Here is a 19,882-nt window from a genome sequence, read left to right as displayed (position 1 = left end):
GTGGGCGGAGAAGTGGCAAATGGAATTCAATCCAGAAAAGCGTGAGACAATGCATTTGGGGAGGGCAAATAAAGCAAGGGAATACTCAATAAATGGGAAGTTATTGAGAGGGGCTGAGGAAGTGAGAGACCTTGGGGTACATGTCCACAGATGCTTGAAGGTAGTAGGATAGATGGAGAAGGTGGTCAAGAAAGCATATGGAATGCTTTCCTTTATTGGGCGAGGTATTGAATACAAAAGCAGGAGTGTAATGATGGAACTGTATAAAACGCTGGTTAGGCCGCATCTGGGATTGTGTGTACAGTTCTGGTCACCACATTACAGGAAGGACAAAATTGCTCTGGAGAGAGTGCAGAGGAAATTTACAAGAATGTTGCTAGGGCTTGAAAATTGCAGCTATGAGGAGAAATTGAATAGGCTAGGGTTGTTTTCCTTAGAACAGAGGAGGCTAAGGAGGTGTACCTAATTGAGGTATACAAAGTTATGAGGGGCCTAGGTGGGGTAGACAGGAAAGATTTGTTTTCCCTAGCTGAGGGGTCAATTATCAGAGGGCATAAATTTAAGATGATTGGTGGAAGGATTAGAGGGGACATGAGGAAAAAGTTTTTCACCCAGAAGGTGGTGGGCGTCTGGAATTCACTGCCTAAGTTGGTGGTTGAGGCTGAAATGCTCAACTCATTTAAAAGGTACCTGGTTCTGGATCTGCATTTGGAGTGCTGTAACCTGTGAGGCTACGGACCAGGTGCTGGAAAGTGGGATTAAAACGAATGGCTAGCTTTTTTCTCTTTTGTGGCCGGCGCAGAAATGATGGGCTGAATGGCTTCTTTCTGAATTGTAACTTTTCTATGGTTCAAAGGCCTGGTGATTTGCTGAAAATCACCTGGCGGAGGAGCTTTATGTTTTTAACCTGTTGTTTCAAATTCGGTTGGGAATGAACTGAGAAGGGGAAAAGCTGCCCAGCTCACGCTGCCCATGCCTTGCTTGAAATACAGTGTGGTTACCGGAATCGAGCTGGGAACCTCCTCGCTGGGGAACTTATCTATATTTGGAAACCCAAGATGCTGAGACAATAAGGATTGATCAAGGGTTCTATTCTCCTCCACGCTGAAGCTCTGGTGGCGAGAACATCCAGACACCTACTGGGACTAGCGACCCGTCTTGGCACGAGGGAGCACCAGATCAACAGTGTCAAAACCCTGCAAACTTTATTAAAAAAATTTCCATCAACCGCCCATCTCTGCAGAAACCCTGTGTGTGTGCGCGCACGCTGGGGAATTTTAAAAGGGAGAGATAGTTACACTTCCATATTACAAATTATATGTTAACCAGTTCTTGCAACTTGTTTTAGAAAAGAAGTTTTGTGTTTTATAATAAATCAATCATTCTGAGTTTATTGAAAGAAACTTGGTTAAAGTCTTTTTTATTCTGTGTTTAACAGTAGCAAAGGTAAATAATTGGACATTTTGGTAAGCGACTTAAACATTTACACTAATGCTACAACCTGTGGAATAGTGGGGCTAGATAAACTGCGCACTCCTCAATACTGGTTGTAACAACATATATATATCATTAAATGAAAAGCTTTGATAGCATGTCTCTTTTCTTCAGCAATCTTCAAGCTATAACTACACGTGATGCCTCTAGTACACTGAATATTCATTGAAGACAATTTTTTTTAGAATATAGTAAACCTTGGTCCAGCTGACACTAACAAAAGGAGTTAAAGATAGTATTAGATAAGAGGAATAGGCTATAATGTTGCCAAAAAGAGTGAAAAGGTTGAGGTTTGAGAGAATTTTAGAATTCAGTGAAAGAGGACGAAGAGTTTGATGAGGAAAGATGTGTGAGTAGACTAGCAAGAAACATTAAAAACAGATTTTAAATCTTATTATAGGTATGTAAATAGTAAGAGCTTAGTGAAAATAAAAGTGGGCTGATTAGAGGTTGAAATAGGTGAAATTATCTTGGGAATAAGGAAATGAACAAATACTTGGTATCTGCTTTCATGATAGACACAAAAATATCCTGGAAATAATGGCGAAAATAATCCAACAAGAATGAATCTAACCACCACTCCTTGACATTCAATGGCTTTACCATCGATGAATCCCCCTCCATGAACATCCAGGGGATTAACATTGACCAGAAACTGAACTAGACTAGCCACATCAATACTGTGGCTACAGAAGCAGGTCAGAGGCGAGGAATCCTGTGGCGTGTAACCTCCCGACTCCCCAAAGCCTGTCCACCATCTACAAGGCACAGGTCAGGAGTGTGATGGAATGCCCTCCGCTATCCTGGATGAACGCGGCTCCAACAACACTCAAGAAGCTTTACAGCATCCAGGACAAAGCAGCCCTATCCACAAACATTCACTCTCTGCACCCTATCCACAAACGTTCACTCTCTACACCCTATTCACAAACATTCACTCTCTGCACCCTATCCACAAACATTCACTCCCTGCACCACCGACACACAGGGGCAGCAGTGTGTACCATCTACAAGATGCACTGCAGAAACTCACCAAGGCTCCTTAGGCAGCACCTTCCAAACCCACAACTGCTACCAGCTAAAAGGACAAGGGCAACAGACGCATGGAAGCACCCCCACCTGGAAGTTCCCCTCCAAGTCACACACCATCCTGACTTGGAAATATAACGCTGTTCCTTCACTGTTGCTGGGTCAAAATCCTGGAACTCCATCCCTAACAGCACTGCGGGTGTATGGATTGCAATGGTTGAAGAAGGCAGCTCACCACCACCTTCTCAAGGGCGGTTAGGGATGGGCAATAAATGCTGGCCTATCCAGCGATGTCCACATCCCATGAATGAATATTTTTTTTAATTATTATGGAAGTCTTAACAATGCACTTGAAAATGATAGTATGATTGGACAAAATCAACATGGTTTTACGAAAGGAAAATCCTGTTTGAAAAATTTATTAGAGAGTTTTTTAAGTACATAACTAGTAGGGTAGATAAGGTGGAACCAAAAGGCATTTGATAACGTGCCAAACAAACGGCTATCACGCAAGATAAGGACTCATGGAGTGGAGGGTATAGAGGATTCATTAATGGACAGGAAACAAAGAGTACGGGTAAACAGGACATTTTAAGCTGGCAGACTGTAACTATTGGAATGCAACGAGGATCATTGCTGAGGCCTCAGTGATTTATAATATTACTATGACTTAGATGAAGAAACAGAGAGTAATATATTTAAGTGTGTTGACGATATAAAGCTAGTTGGGAATACAAGCTGCAAGGAGGGCACAAAGAGGCTGCAAAGGGATAGAGACCAGTTAAGTGAGTGGACAACAAGGCGACAGATGGAAGTGCGAGTTTATTCACTTCAGTTGTAGAATTGAAAAGCAGAATATTTTTTAAAAAGGAGTGAAACTTGTAACTGTTGATGTTCAGAGGGACGTAGATGTACTTGTACAAGGAACACAAAGTTAGCATGCAGGTACAGCAAGCAATTAGGAAGGCAAATGGGATGGCCAGTATTGCAAGGGGATTGTAGTACAAGAATAAAGAAGGCTTGCTACTATTGTACAGCTTCTGGTGAGACCACACCTGGAATGGTATATGTAGTTTTGGTCTCCATTTTTAAGATGGATATACTTGCACTGGAAGCAGTATAGAGAAGGTTCACTAGATTTGTCATCGGGATGAGAAGGTTGTCCTATGATGACAGGTCTACATTCTCCGGAGTTTAGAAGAATGAGAGGTTACCAAATTGAAATGCACAACATACAAGACTCTGAAGAGAAAAACAGAAAATGCTGGAAAAACTCAGCAGGTCTGACAGCATCTGTGGAGAGAAAAACAGTTGATTTTTCGAGGCCGTATGACCTTTCTTCAGAGCTACAGAGAAGTAGAAGTGTGATGGAATTTATACTGTTTAAGGTGCTTGGAGCAGGTGAAGCTGGATAGAAGGCCAGCGATAGGTGGGGGCAAAGGAGAGATTGACAAAGATGTCATGGACAAAAAGACAAAGGGAGTGTTAATGATAGTGGTAAGGGCTAAAGAAGGTGCTGATAGTGGCATAAAGGTAGGAGAGCAGAATGTGTTAATAGCAGAACAAGGGTCAGTACTCTGTGAAAGAACAACATGGACCAAGTGACAGATGGTCCTTTTGGGGGTGGGATGGGGGGAGGCGCAGTGGTTGGGGAAAAAAGATAGAAAAAGGGATAAAAAAAGGGAATAAAACAATGAATAAATGAATTTTTTTTTAAAATAAGTTTTAAAAAATTTTTTTAAGGGGTAAAGATAGAGGAGAGAGTTTCATGGTCCATGTTGTTCTTTCACAGGGAGTCATATGAACTTGAAACATTAACTCTGTTTTTTTCTCCACAGATGCTGTCAGATCTGCTGAGTTTTTCCAGCATTTTCTATTTTTCTTTCAGATTTCCAGCATTCACATTATTTTGCTTTTATCTTAGGATTCTGACGAGGCTTGAGAGGGTAGATTCAAAGAGGCTGCCTCCTCTGGCTGGGGAATCTAAAATATGGGGGCATAGTCTTAAAATAAGGTGATGATCATTTAGGACTGAGATGAAAATAAATTTTTTCACTCAAAGGGTTGTGTGAATCTTTGGAATTCTCTACCCCAGAGAGCTCTGGGTGTCCCATTGCTGAATATATTTAAGGTTGAGACAGACAGATTTTTGGTGGGGATCAAGGGATACAGGGAATGGGCAGGAAGGTGGAATTGATGTTGAAGATCAGCCCTGATTATATTGATTGGCAGAGCAGGCTGAACGGGTTGTAAGGTCTTGCTCCTCTTTCTTATGCTCAAGTGAGGGAAGGTGAAGTTGAGGTAGAAGATTAGCCATGATCTTGTTGAATTGCAGACCAGGCACTAGGACCAAATGACCTATTCCTGCTCCTAATTCTTATGTTCTGGTCTAATAGGATGTGTATTTTACCCTCGAATAGATTTACACAATGCAAGTATCTGCCAGTTCTAAATGAAATACATCCAAATCTTCAGGAATTCAGTGGGAGAGTATTCCCTACTTTTAGTCCCAAAGGAGATGGATGAATGACTTTGGTTTATGGATACTTACACACAACAGATTATACCATTTAAGACCAGAATAATTAATTTTAATCTTCTTAAAGTGAACAGGCAGTTGCAGGAGAATATTTTGCCAGTTGTGAAGGATGTTTCTAGTAAGATGTTTGCACTGTAATTTCCTCTTACTCTGTTGTATGAATTGATTATTCGTGCCAATGATTGCAGCTAATCACCTCTGTTTGAACTTTATTAGGGGATTGACCACCCTCAACGTACAGCACCGACACCAACCATCAGGTCCTCTTACAGCGGTTCCAGTGTCCCAAACCCAAAGGTAGTGCCCTCTACAACTTTAGGCAGCTGCTTCCTCAAAAGTTCAGACTTGAGCTGCTTTGCAAACTTTGTGCATGCTCCTGTCTCCCTGCGCCACTGCCTCACCTCAGTCCCTGCCACTGGAGACTGATCTTTCTTTCTGACCTGTAGGTAGAAACTGTAGAAGCCAACCAACCTCCCTGATGTCAGTCAGCCGGGGGATTTTCCAGTTCTCGGGGTATTTTTCTCCAATTAGTGCCCCTGTAATCTCACCTGCAGAGCAACAAACGCACAAACTTTGCATTGAAACTCTGGTGTATAAAGGTTACAGCAGGAAAGCTTAATACATTTTTATGCAATTCACCTGTTTAAATAAATGAGCTTGTGCATCCTTTAAAGTTGCCCAGGCAGGAATTGCATCCGCTAATCTTCGCACAATGTGATTCCCAGGGAGACTTTTTTTTTAGATCTAGTAATCTATATTCAAAGGAGAGTTTGGTAATAGCAAAGGATCAGATTATTTCACTGTGCGAACATGTTATCCAGCAGCTTCCAGTACAAGAAATGAGCATTAAATGCTATTCAGAGTTTGTTAACTATCTATTTTAATGAATAGGTTTCTTCTTTTATAGCCCAAAGCTCATCAGTTTGTCGTGAAGTCCTTTAACACACCAACAAAGTGCAATCAGTGCACGTCTCTGATGGTTGGCCTAGTACGTCAAGGCTGCACTTGTGAAGGTGAGAATAGTCAATTAGTTCTACCTGACAGACAGTGCTCTCATTGTCGTTCAAAGTGTGAATTACTTGGTCGTTTCAGCACAATAGGATCAATGTAATTTTAACTGTTTCAGTTTAATACGAACAATGGGATTCTTTTTTAAATAATATTGCTAAGTAAATTGTACAATTCTCACTGCTTATATTGGATGATTTGGGGTTTGTCCACTGTGTGAGGTGGGCGGTAACTATGTTAAAGTTGCTATATAAATGTAAGATGGGAGAGGCAGTGGCATAGTGGTTTTGTCACTACAATAGTAACCCAGAGACTCAGGTTAATGGTCTGGGGACCCAGGTTTGAATCCCACCACAGCAGATGGTGAAATTTGATTTCAGTAAAAATCTGAAATTCAAAGTCTAATGATGACCATGAAACCGTTTTCAATTGTCTTAAAAGCCTATCTGATTCACTAGTGTCCTTTAGGGGAAGGAAATCTGCCATGTTTACCTGGCCTCGCCTACATATGACACCAGACCCACAGCAATGTGGTTGACTCCGAAGTGCCCTCTCAATTGACCTAGCAAGCCACTCAGTTGAATCAAACCACTAAAAATTGGAAAGAAATGAAACCGGACGGACCACCTGGCACCGACCTAGGCACTGGAAACGACAACAGCAAACTCAGCCCTGGCCACTCTGCAGAGCCCTCCTTACTAACATCTGGGGGCTTGTGCCAAAATTGGGAAAGCTGTCTCACAAACTAGTCAAGCAACAGCCTGACATAGTCATACTCACGGAATCATACTTTACAGATAATGTCCCAGACACCACCATCACCATCCCTAGGTATGTCCTGTGCCACCACCAGGACAGACCCAGCAGAGGTGGCGGCACAGTGGTATACAGTCAGGAGGGAGTTGCCCTGGAAATCCTCAACATCGATTTTGGACCCCATGAAGTCTCATGGCATCAGGTCAAACATGGGTAAGGGAACATCCTGCTCTTTACCACGTACCGCCCTCCCTCCGATGATGAATCAGTGCTCCTCCATGTTGAACACCGCTTGGAGGAAGCACTGAGGGTGGCAAGGGCGCAGAATGTACTCTGGATGGGGGACTTCAATGCCTGTCACCAAGAGTGGCTCACTGGCACCACTACAGACCAAGCTGCCAAGTCCTAAAGGACACAGCTGCTAGAATGGGTCTAGGCAAGGGGTGAGCGAACCAACAAGAGGGAAAAACATACTTGACCTTATCCTCACCAATCTGCCTGCCACAGATGCAGCTGTCCATGGCAGTATCACTGGAGTGAGCACCGCAAAGTCCATGTGGAGACAAAGACCTGTTTTCACATTGAGGATACTCTCCACAGTGTTGTGTTGCAGTACCACCGTGCTAAATGGGATAGATGTCGAAGAGATCTAGCAACTCAAGACTGGGCATCCATGAAGTGCTGTGGGCCAGCAGCAGAATTGTACTCAAACACAATCTGTAACCTCATGGCCCAGCATATCCCCCACTCTACCATTACCATCAAGCCAGAGGATCAATCCTGGTTCAATGAAGAGTGCAGGAGGGCACGCCAGGCATACCTAAAAATGAGGTGTCAACCTGGTGGAGCTACATCACAGGACTACTTACGTGGCAAACTGCATAAGCAGCAAACGATAGACAAAGCTAAGCAATTCCACAACTAACGGATCAGATCTAATCTCTGCAGTTCTGCCACATCCAGTCGTGAATGGTGATGGACGATTAAACAACTCACTGGAGGAGGAGGCTCCACAAATATCCCCATCCTCAATGATGGGGGAGCCCAGCACATCAGTGCAAAAGATAAAGCTGAAGCATTCGCAACAACCTTCAGCCAGAAGTTTTTTTTATTCATTCATGGGATGTGGGCTTGGCTGGCTGGGCCAGCATTTATTGCCCATTCCTAGGTGCCGTTGTGAAGGGCACCTAGGGACACGTGCCATGTGGATGATCCATCTGGGCCTCCTCCAGAGGAACCCAGCATCACAGATGCCAGTCTTCAGCCAATTCAATTCACTCCACATGATATCAAGAAACGGCTGAAGGCACTGGATACAGCAAAGGCTATGGGCGCTGACAATGTTTTGGCAATAGTACTGAAGATCTGTGTTCCAGAATTTGCTGCACCCCTAGCCAAGCTGTTCCAATACAGCTACGCAACAGCAATGTGGAAAATTGCCCAAGTATGTTCTGTACAAAAAAAGCAGGACAAATCCAACCCGGCCAGTTATTGCCCCATCAGTCTACTCTCCATCATCAGTAAAATGATGGAAGAGGTAATCAACAGTGCTATCAAGCGGCACTTGCTTAGCAATAACCTGCTCATTGACACTCAGTTTGTATTCTGCCAGGGTGACTCAGCTCCTGACCTCATTACAGCCTTGGTTCAAACATGTACAAAAGAGCTGAACTCCAGAGGTGAAGTGAGATGGACTATCCTTGACATCAAGGCAGCATTTGACCGAGTGTGGTATCAAGGAACCCTAGCAAAACTGGAGTCAGTGTGAATCAGAGGGAAATTTCTCGGCTGGTTGGAGTCATACATAGCACAAAGGAAGATGGTTGTGGTGGTTGGAGGTCAATCATCTCAGTTCCAGAACATCATTGCAGGAGTTCCTCAGGGTAATGTCCTAAGCCCAACCATCTTCAGCTGCTTCATCAATGACCTTCCTTCCACCATAAGGTCAGAAGTGGGGATGTTCTCTGATGATTGCACAATGCTAAGCACCATTCGCGACTCCTTAGATACTGAAGCAGTCCATGTCGAAATGCAACAAGACCTGGACAATATCCAGGCTTGGGCTGACAAGTGGCAAATAACGTTCACATCACACAAGTGTCAGGCAATAACCATCTCCAACAAGCGAGAATCTAACCATCTTCCCTTGACATTCAATTACATTACCATCGCTGAATCCCCCACTATCAACATCCTGGGGGCTACCTTTGACCAGAATTTGACTGGACTAGCCATATAAATAATGTGGCTACAAGAGCAAGCGGGGGCTAGAAATCTGCGGCAAGTAACTCACCTCCTGACTCCCCAAAGCCTGCCCACCATCTACAAGGCACAAGTCAGGAGTGTAATGTCATACTCCCCACTTGCCTGGATGAGTGCAGCTCCCACAACACTCAAGAAGCTTAACACCATCCAGGACAAAGCAGCCCATAAATTGGCACCACATCCACAAACATTCACTCCCTCCACCATCAGCACAGTGGCAGCAGTGTGTACCATCTACAAAATGCACTGCAGGAACTCACCAATCCTCCTTAGACAGCACCTTCCAAACACATGGCCACTACCATCTAGAAGAACAAGAGCAGCAGACACATGGGAACACCACCACCTGAAAGTTCCCTTCCAAATCACTCAGTATGCTTACTTGGAAATATATCGCCATTCCCTCACTGTCGCTGGGTCAAAATCCCGCAGCTCCCCACCAAACAGCACTGTGGGTGTACCTACACCACATGGACTGCAGCGGTTCAAGAAGGCAGCTCACCACCACTTTCTCAAGGGCAATTAGGGATGGGCAATAAATGCTAGCCTAGCCAGCGATGCCCACATCCCATGAATGAATAAAAAAAATATTGTTAGTTGTCCAGTATAAACAGTGGGCTGCAGTGACCACTGGCTAGTTAATTGCTGGAGTTTGTTGCCCTTGTACCACAATCCCCTCGAAAGAGTGGAACGATGAAGGGTAATTCATTCATGTACTCTTCCAGGAGTTTGAAGCTTTCTGTAGCCTCAGAAAAATAGTGTTACCTTGCTCTGCTGTACATAAAAAGCTTGATTTTTTTCCTGACAAACATTGCCTTCATGTTAAGGCACATGGAGTGTGAACTGAATTCAAAACCTGTGGAAAGAAACACCAATGGTATAATGTGGATTATTTTGTCTCCTGATGCCTTGCGGCTTTATTTTTCTTTTTCGTCTTATGTTCTCTGTTTCTTTCCCTTTCCTTGCTGGCTGTGTTAGAATATTAGTAGCTACTGTTATTAACATATCAGCTGCTGAGTTATCTCATTGCTACTTGTAGTACTCAACACTATTTGCACTGTAACAACTTGCCTTTCCCTCCCCTGCCTCTCAGGTTTTTCCTCTCCCCAAGCCCACACTAGCTCGTTGGCCTTTTCCCCCTTCTCCTGGAAACCAGGTCCAAATCCACCACCAGCCAATCGCCGAACCTAATCTCACCACACCTGCCCCCTCGCCAGTGCAAAAAGGGACCAGCACAGCCCAGCTCTCCCCACACAAGCCCCACATCAAGCCTGTGGCCCCAGGTTACAGGACACCAGCCCATTACCCTTGCTGCTACCCGACCCGCACTCTCCCGCCTGTGCTCTGCCATCTTGGACCGGGAGGGGTTCTGGAACAGTTTTAATGTTAAGGTGGAGGCTTTATTGAGAGGGTTAATTTGTTAAGGTGGGGATCCTATTGGAGGGTTTTATTGAGGGTATGTAGTGCCAAGGCGGGTTTTTTTTTTGGATCATGGGTTCTGTGTCAAAAGGTGAGGAGGGGAGTGGACGTTGGAGAGAAAGCAAGGGCAGGGAGACTGGCCAGAGCCAAGCGGCAGGCCCCACAGTCTTGCGGCTCAGCAATGTACCCTCGGTCACCAGGGGAACTGCAGCAATCCCCAGGCACCAGAAGGGGAAGAGCAATCCCAATGGCCCCTCCCTCGTGGGGAGTATGGGAGGGAGGAGGGAGAGGAAGGCTGAAGGTCAGAGAGGACAGCAGCCATGGCCTCTCTACTAGAGAAAAGGGCTGAGTTTGGGGAATACTCTGGGGAGGGCTAAGGTGAGGAACAGGGGAAGACCCTATAGGAGGTGGAGAAAGTCTGGGGAGTGGTCAGCTGGATGCAAGTGGAAGGCTACTGCAGCAAGAACCAGGGAGTGTGAGGGAATATTTCTGAGGGGGTGGTGGAATCTGATGGGGGGAAGAGGAGGGAGACGCAGGGTGAACGAAGATGGGATGTGTAAGTAACCTGTATCCCTGCAATCACACGCCCACCTGTGTATGTTCATGCACAGACCTTTCTAATGTTTTACCGCAGAGTCTGGCCTCCAATCGCCTTGAAACCCCCTTGCCATTGGATCGAGGCCCTGCTCTACTGAGACCATGTGCTGGTGGACATGCCATGGCCATCCCACGTTAAAAAAAAAATTCACAGGCATCTTCTACTCATCAAGATAAAGCTTGTGACCTGGAACATCAGGACCCTCATAGACAACCCTAACCTTGACAGACCTGAGTGCCGCACTGCCATCATAGCTCGGGGAACTCGGGCGCCTTGACATCAACATTGCTGCCTTAAGTGAGACTCGACATGCAGGAGAATGCCAACTGAAGGAGCAAGGCAGCGGGTACACCTTTTTCTGGAAGGGCCTCCACAGGGCGAGCTTCACCATCAAAAATAAGCTTATATGGCACTTCAACAACTTCCCTGTGGGATAAATAAGCACCTCATAACAGCCTGGCTCACCTTAACAAGGACTCAGCATGCCACTGTCAAGGGCATATATGCTCCTACATTTGAGGCAGCAGACAAGGCCAAGGAGGCATTCTGCACCAACCTTGAGCAATCTCTCGTCCAAGCCCCAGCAAGCGACTAACTGATCCTCTGCAGAGACTTCAACGCCAGAGTCGGGAAGGATGCGAATTTCTGGAAGACTGTGATTGGCAAGGAAGGAGCAGGGAAAGAAAACTCCAACAAAGTCCTCCTTCTGACGAAATGTCTACAACATGACCTTGTCATAACCATTACTGTGTTCTGGCAGTGAGACAAGCACAACAACTCATGGCAACACACCACACATTGTGTTTAAGGGGAGGTAGTGGTGTAGAGGTAATGTCATTGAACTAGTAAACCAGAGGCCCAGGCTAATACTTTGTCTCAGTAATGGTGACAACGAAACCGCTATCGATTGTTGGAAAAATCCATCTTGTTCACTAATGTCCTTTAGGGATGGAAACCTGCTGTTCCTGATCAGACCAAGATGTGACTCCAGATTCATAATAATGTGGTTGACTCTTAACCGCCCTCTGAAATGGCCTCGCAAGCCACTTAGTTGTATCAAACCACTACAAAGTCTAAAAGGAATAAAACCGGACGGACCACCCAGCATTGACCTAGAAACTGGAAATGACAACGGCACATCCAGCCCTGTCGGCCCTGCAAAGTCCTGCTTACTAACATCTGGGGCTTTGTACCAAAATTGGGAGGGCTGTCTATTCAACCAACCGCCAGACATAGTCATGGTCACCTAACCATACCTTACAGACAATGTCCCAGATACTACCATCAAAATTTCTGGTTATGTTCTGTCCCATCGCAGGACAGACCCACAAGAGGAGGCGGCACAGTGGTATACAGTCTCGGGTAGTTGCCCTGGAAGTCCTCAACCTTATGAAGTCTCATGCCATCAAATTAGACATGGGCTGGGAAACCTCCTCCTGATTACCACCTACCACTCCCACTTAAGCTGATTAATCAGTGCCCCTCCATGTTTAACACCACTTGGAGGAAACATTGAGGGTGGCAAAGACACAGAATGTTCTATGAGTGGGGGACTTCAATGTCCATCAGTAGCACCACTGCTGACTGAGCTGGCCGAGTCCTAAAGGACATAGCTGCTAGACTGGGCCTGCGGCAAGTGGTGAGGGAAACAAACCTACTCAATCTCGACCTTAACAATTTACCTGTTGCAGATGCATCTGTTCATGACAGTGCTGGTAGGAGTGACCACAGCACAGTCCTTGTGGAAACAAAATCCCACATATTGAGGATACTCTCCATCGTATTGTTGGCACTACCGCCATATAAATATGATAGATTTCAAACAGATCTAGTAGCTCAAAACTGGGCACCCATGAGGCGCTGTGGGCCATCAGTAGCACCAGAATTGTACTCAAACACAATCTGTATCCTTATGGCCCGGCATATCCCCCACTCTATGATTGCCATCAAGCTGGGGTATCAGCCCTGGTTCAATGAAGAATGCAGGAGGGCATGCCAGGAGCAGCACCAAACATAGCTAAAAATGACGTATCATCCTGGTGAAACTACAAAACAGGACTACTTGCGTGCCAAACAGCATGCAGTAGACAGAGTTGAGCGATTCCACGACCATCGGATCAGATCTAAGATCTGCAGTCCTGCCACATGCAGTTGTAAATGATGGTGGACAATGAAACAACTAACAGGAGTAGGAGGCTCCACATATATCCCCATACTCAATGATGGGGGAGCCCAGTACGTCAGTGCAAAAGATAAGACTGAAACATTTGTAGCCATCTTCAGCTGGCACTGCTGAATGGATGATCCATCTTGGCCTCCTCCTGACGTCCCCAGCATCACAGATGCCAGTCTTGAGCCAACTTGATTAACTCCACGTGATATCAAGAAACGCCTGAATGCACTGAATACTGCAAAGGCTATGGCCCCTGACAATATTCTGGCAATAGTACTGAAGACTTGTGCCCCATATCTAGCAGCACCTCTAGTCAACCTGTTCCAATACAGCTACAACACTGGCATATACCTGGCAATTTTGGAAATTGCCCAGGTATATCCCAACCAATTACTGCCGCATCAGTCTATTCTTGATCATCAGCAAAGTGATAGAAGGTGTTGTTGACAGTGCTATCAAGCAGCTCTTACTCAGCAATAACCCACTCACTGACACTCAACTTGGGTTCTGGCAGGGCCACACAGCATCTAACCTCATCACAACCTTGGTCCAAACATGAACAAAACAGCTGAATTCAAGATGTGAGATGAAACTGACTGCCCTTGACATCAAGGCAAAATTTGACTTGAGAGTAGCATCAGGAGCCCTAGCAAAACTGAAGTCAATGGGAATGACACCAATGACATTCTTAAGAGCTGTCAAACCAATTTGCGACCCAGGCACTAATGGGCCCTCCTCACCAAGAGCCAAGCATGGAGGGAAGCTCATCAAGGACATGGAGGCAGTCTGTGCCTGCTGGAGTGAATATTTTGAAGAACTCAACGAAGACTCTGTCTTCGACTTGAGTACCCTCAACTCCCTCAATATCCTGTCCAGCTTGGCCTCAGTGCTACCCCGGTCTGGAGTGAAGTTGAAAAAGCCATTCAACAGCTGAAAAATGACAAAGTCCCTAGAGCAGATGGAAACACTGCCAAAATTCTGAAACACAGCAGAGATACACTCCTGGGACAGCTGCATAACCTCATATCCCTCATCGGGGAAGAGGACTGGATGTCGGGATCTCAGGGATCCTGTGATTGTGTGATTGCGGTAACAAGGAAGGAATTGCCCTGCTGTCTGCTACAGGGAAAGTCGTTGCAAGGGTCCTCCTGAATCACCTTCTCCAAGTGGCTGAAGAGCTCCTTCCAGAGTTGCATTCACCCATTGAGAGGCACCACAGACATGATCTTCACTGCGTAGCAAATTCAAGGAACAGCACTAACCATCGTGCATTGCTTTTTTCGACCCTACAAAAGCCTTTGACTCTGACAACTGTGAAGGCTTGTGGAGTATCCTACTTGGAGCAGTATTCCTCACTGATGGAACCACCACAGTCCATATCTCAGTGAAGACTGAAGTCAAACAAGGTATTGTCATAGCACCAAACCGCTTCTGCATCCTCCTTGCTACAATACTGCGCCTCACCTCCAGCAAACTACCTACAGACGTGGAGATAATTTACAGAACAGACGAGAAACTGTTCAACCAGAACCAAAATCACTCCATCTACTAGTCGCTAGTCGTTGATCTCTAGTATGCAGGTGACACTTTTGTGTTGCGCTCATTTAGAAACTAAGCTCCAGGTCATTGTCAGCTCCTCTGAAGCATATGAGAAAATGGGCCTTTCACTAAGCACCCAGAAAACTAAGGTCCTCTTCCAACCAGCTCCCACGGCAAAACAAAGGTAAACAGTGAGATCGTGGAAAATGTGGACCATTTTCTATATCTTAGAAGTTTCCACTCGATAGAGGAGATTTACCAGGATACTGCTTGGGCTGGAGGGTCTGAGCTATGAGGAAAAATTGGATAGGCTGGGATTGTTTTCCTTGGAGTAGCGAAGGTTGAGAGGGGACCTGATAGAGGTGTATAAGATTATGAGGGGCATAGGGTGGATAGGAAGGCACTTTTTCCATTAGTAGAGGGGTTAATAACAAGAGGGCATAGATTTGAGGTAAGGTAAGAGGGGAGTTGAGGAGAATTTTTTTCACCCAGAGGGTGGTGGGAGTCTGGAACTTACTGTTTGAAAGGGTGATTGAGTCAGAAACTCTCATAACATTTAAGAAATATTTAGATATTCACTTGTGTTGCCACAGCCTCCAAGGCTATGGGCCAAGTGCTGGAAAATGGGATTAGTGTTGTCAGATTTTTGTTCACCGGCGCAGACACGATGGGCCAAATGGCCTCCAGTCTATGAGACAAAGGCAGACAAAGACGATTAAATTCATCATCACCTCCAGCGTGCCAGCTCAGCCCTCAGCTGACTGGGGCAAAAAATATTTGAGGACCAGGATCCCAAACCCGAGACTAAGGTCATGGTTTACTGGGCAACAGTGATCCTCACACTCCTATATTCTTCAGAGGCTTGGACAACCAACTGCAGGCACCTCAAAGCACTGGAGAAGTACCATCAGCAGTGCCTTCACAAGATCCGACAAATCTGGTGGCAGGAAAAGCGGTCCAATAACAGCATCCTCTCACAAGCCAATATGCCCAGCATCAAGCTGCTAATCACTCAAAACCAGCTGTGCTGGATAGAACATGTCGATCGTATGCCTGGCGCCAGATTCCCGAAGGAGCTGATCTACTTGGAACTCGGCCGTGGCAGAAGATTCGCAACAGGACTCCCAGGAGGGGGAAATGCTTTAGGGATGTCCTCATAGCAACTCTGAAGAGGTCAAACATCTTCCTGACTCATGGGGGACTCTGGCTTGTGACCGACCAAAATGGAAAAGGTTCATTTGGGAAAGTACCGAACGCATCAAGAGACTTTGTCAGGAATGTGCAGAGGTGAAGTTGAGATGTTAGAGAGGCACATACCTCCAAATAACCTATTTACCCCACCCTTCAAGTACCACCTGCCCTGCATGTGGCAGAGTATGCAGATCGGACATTGGACTTATCAGCCATCTCAAAACCCACCAAAAGGGAATGGAAGCAATTCATCCTCGATCCCGAGGGACTGCCTAAGAAGAAAATTTGTGGAACCTTGCTATGCTCAATTTCACTGCCACATTTGCTTACAAAACCTCCAGAGTAATTAATCGACCCCAAAGTGCTTTGGAGTGTCCAGAAGACATGAAATATGCTATATAAGTACAACTTCTTCCTTTGGCTTTGTTGGCAGCTTGTCGGCTCTCAGGTTGGAGGTTTGTTGATTCAAGCTGTACTTCAGGACTTGTGCACGCAATCAAGGCTGACACTGCAGTACTGAAGAAATCAGGTGTTAACCACTGTTAGAAGAAAAGCAGGGGAGTTTTCCCAGTATCCTGTAACATACCTCTCTCTCAACCAGCAAATTCAAAATTGATTAACTGGCCTAAAGTTACATTGCTGTTGTGGGGTTCTGCTGCATGAAAAATGACTGCCATGTTTGTCTAGATAGCAGTCAATGCACCTCAATATAATTCATTATATGTGAAGGGCTCTGATGTGAGAGAATCTGAGAAATATGATAAGTTACTATATAATTGCATTTTTTCTTTCATTTACATGATTTACCTTCCAATTCTTGTATTATTAATCCTTCCTCACCACTGCTATCTTGTACTTGTGCCTAAATAATAAGATGTTACAGCCAAATGTCATGAGAAATGGCACTTTATGTTGTCATCCCACCTTGCACCCGGCGTAAACTTGAGCTCACACAAAACTCTGCTACCCGTGCCCTATCTTGCATCAAGTCCTGTTCACACATCACCCCTGTACTAACTGGCCTACGTTGGCTTCCAATTAAGCAATGCATTGATTTTAAAATTCTTATCCTTGTTTTCAGAACCATCTTGCACCTGTATCTGTATATTCTTCTCCGAGTCCCTAAATCTACAAGATATTTGCAGTCCTTCAATTCTGGACTCTTGAGCATCCCTGATTTTAATCGCTCCATCATTGGTACCCTGCCTTCAGCTGCTTGGGCTCTAACTGCCTCCTAAAATGCTCTCTACCTCTCCTTCCTCCTTTGAGGCACTTGTTAGAACCTACCTTTTTGGTCACATGACCTAGTACCACCATATGTGGCTCAGTGTCAAATCTTGTTTGATAATGCTCCAGTGAGACGCCTTGGGAGGCTTTACCACATCAAAGGTGCTGTATAAAAGCAAATTGTTATTGTTGGTCACAAGGTTGTTTGATCGATAAAGGTGCTGTTTCATTTTTAGTGTGTGGGTTCTCGTGCCATGTGACTTGCGCAGACAAAGCACCAGCCGTGTGCCCCATCCCACCTGACCAAACAAAGGGACCACTGGGGATCGACCCGCAGAGAGGCATCGGGACAGCCTATGAGGGTCATGTTCGGGTAAGGGAGAAACAATACAAAGCTGTGGGTTCACAGATCCAGCTGTAATTGGAGCCACCTAACCTGAACTAGTGATCACGCTTACTAATCACTAAAAGTAGTCACACTTACGATATGGTATTTAGAAGACATAATTTCTCGCAGCGAAATACTGTTCCTTATAAACATTGAAATTTTAATTGAGGTAAAAATTCAGAAAAACTTTATGCACATTTCATTAGAAGATCTTCTAATTTATAGAGGTATATGCTCCACTCTGTTACTTCAAATGCTTTCAGTTAACACTGTTGCCTCTGATACAGAAGTTTGTCAAGCAAGTTTGTCCCAGTCGAGGACTCAGGTATATAAACTAGGTTGACACTGTACTGCAGGCACTGTACTACACTGTATTGTCAGAGGTCCCATCATTCAGAGGAGGTAGATAACCAAGGCCCTTTCTGACTATTCAGATGGACATTGAAGGCCCTGCAATACCATGTCAGTATAGTACAAGTGTGGAAGCCCTTTTACATCTTACTATCTTAGTAAAAAGATTAAATTCTCTCACCCACCTTGTCATTTTTACATAGCCTAATTGGTCAGTACCATCTATCAAACTATTCAAATCACAAAAAAGTGTGGGGTCCAATCAAGGTAAGGTGAAACCAGCACTGAAGCCCAGCAAACTTGCTTAAAACTTCGAGAACAGTTAGAAGTAATGGTGATTTAAAGAGAAATTCCCCACTCACTCTGACGATAGACTTTAGCTTCCTGCTCCTTCCCAGCCTAAATTCCAACCACCAGCTTTACCCTCACTAATGTATCCATCAGCAATTCTCAGGAACCCTCTAGCCAGCTCACGGCACACCTCCGAACCAGTGCATATTTCCCAGCATCACAGGGTGTGGAGCAATGTTTGTGAGTATCCACTTACGGTCATACAGTGGGCATTGTGCTAGGAGTGATCAGATTATTCATAAATATGGGTCAGTATCCAGAAGTAAAGCTGTTCTGTCACTTTTAAGGGAAGGTGGCATGTAGCTGACTTGCTTTTTTCTGTGGTTATTTGCTTATTTTGGGAGGCGTTAGTGGCAAGCCTGCAGGATTGGGAGGGAAGGGAAGAAGAGGAAGAAAGTGTTCAGTCAAGATGCTGCAGGCAGCAGAGGACGGTGCAGGTTTCTTGCACTAGCTTCTGTGTATGCCCTTCAGTTTTGTATATTCAGAAGTGCAGATCAGAAGGCCGTCTCCTGCACCGTCATTTGAGTGCTTGGAATACCCATTTATCCTTATTCCCATCTCTCAAAATATTGCAGGAGAAAAGAGACATGCTGTCCAAGCTTTTCACCTTGCACTCATCAGGATACTTCGCAAGAATACCTATTGTAAAGGGAACAACAATTTATTCTGCACAAGATGAGAGTACTGATTGGTTGGCACGTGGACTCTGATTGGTCTCTGCATGAGTCTGACATGTCCATGCATTGCGTCATTATCAATTAAACAAAAGCTTGGGGACAGCCATTCCCTGGTTCACTCCCCATGGCAATATCTTGACCAATCAGACTTGACCTGCCTGCTTTGAATTTAGAACCATAGAAAAGTTACAGCATAGAAAGAGGCCATTCAGCAAATAATGTCTGAGCTGGCCAAAAAAGAAAAAAATGAGAAACCTAACTGCCCATTCCAATCCCACCTTGCAGCACCTGGTCTGTAGCCCTGCAGGTTACAGCACTTAAGGTGCAGATCCAAGTATCTTTTAAATGAGTTGAGGGTTTCTGCCTCCACCACCAAACCAGGCAGTGATTTCCAAATACCTACCACCCTCTGGGTGAAGAAGTTTTTCCTCATGTCCCTTCTAATCTTTCTACCAATCACCTTAAATCTGTGCCCCCTAGTAATTGACCTCTCTGCTAGGAGAAACTGGGTATGCCTATCTACTCTATCTAGGCCCCTCATAATTTTGTACACCTCAATCAGGTTACCCCTCAGCCTTCTTAGTTCCAAGGAAAACACCCCCAGCCTATCCATCTTTCCTCAAAGCTGCAGTTTTCAAGCCCTGACAACATTCTTGAAATCTCTGCACTCTCCAGAGCAATTATGTCCTTCCTGTAATATGGCGACCAGAACTGTACACAAAATTCCAGCTGTGGTCTAACCAGCATTTTATACAGTTCCATCATTACATCCCTGCTTTTGTATTCTATACCTCATCCAATAAGAGGAAGCATTCCATATGCTTTCTTTACCACTTTATCTACCTGTCCTGCCACCTTCAGGGACCTGTAGACATGC

At 45.1% G+C, this 19,882-nt stretch overlaps 1 protein-coding gene across 6 annotated transcripts in view; it reads left to right on the top strand.

The window, feature by feature from the left end:
- LOC144681055 (serine/threonine-protein kinase MRCK alpha-like) overlaps nt 1–19,882 on the top strand; it is a 607,421-nt gene that overhangs the window by 549,851 nt on the left and 37,688 nt on the right. For all 6 annotated transcript variants that reach the window (XM_078542748.1, XM_078542747.1, XM_078542746.1 and 3 more), the window contains 3 exons: nt 5,279–5,359; nt 5,970–6,075; nt 17,475–17,611. In XM_078542748.1, the coding sequence (XP_078398874.1) occupies nt 5,279–5,359; nt 5,970–6,075; nt 17,475–17,611 (324 nt within the window). The remainder of the gene's footprint in view (nt 1–5,278; nt 5,360–5,969; nt 6,076–17,474; nt 17,612–19,882) is intronic.

The sequence above is a fragment of the Cetorhinus maximus genome, chromosome 5 (assembly GCF_964194155.1).
Source record: "Cetorhinus maximus chromosome 5, sCetMax3.hap1.1, whole genome shotgun sequence".
NCBI classification, from domain to species: Eukaryota; Metazoa; Chordata; class Chondrichthyes; order Lamniformes; family Cetorhinidae; genus Cetorhinus; species Cetorhinus maximus.
The sequence above is the reverse complement of the archived record's forward strand: the minus strand, read 5'-3'. Positions and strand labels throughout refer to the sequence as shown.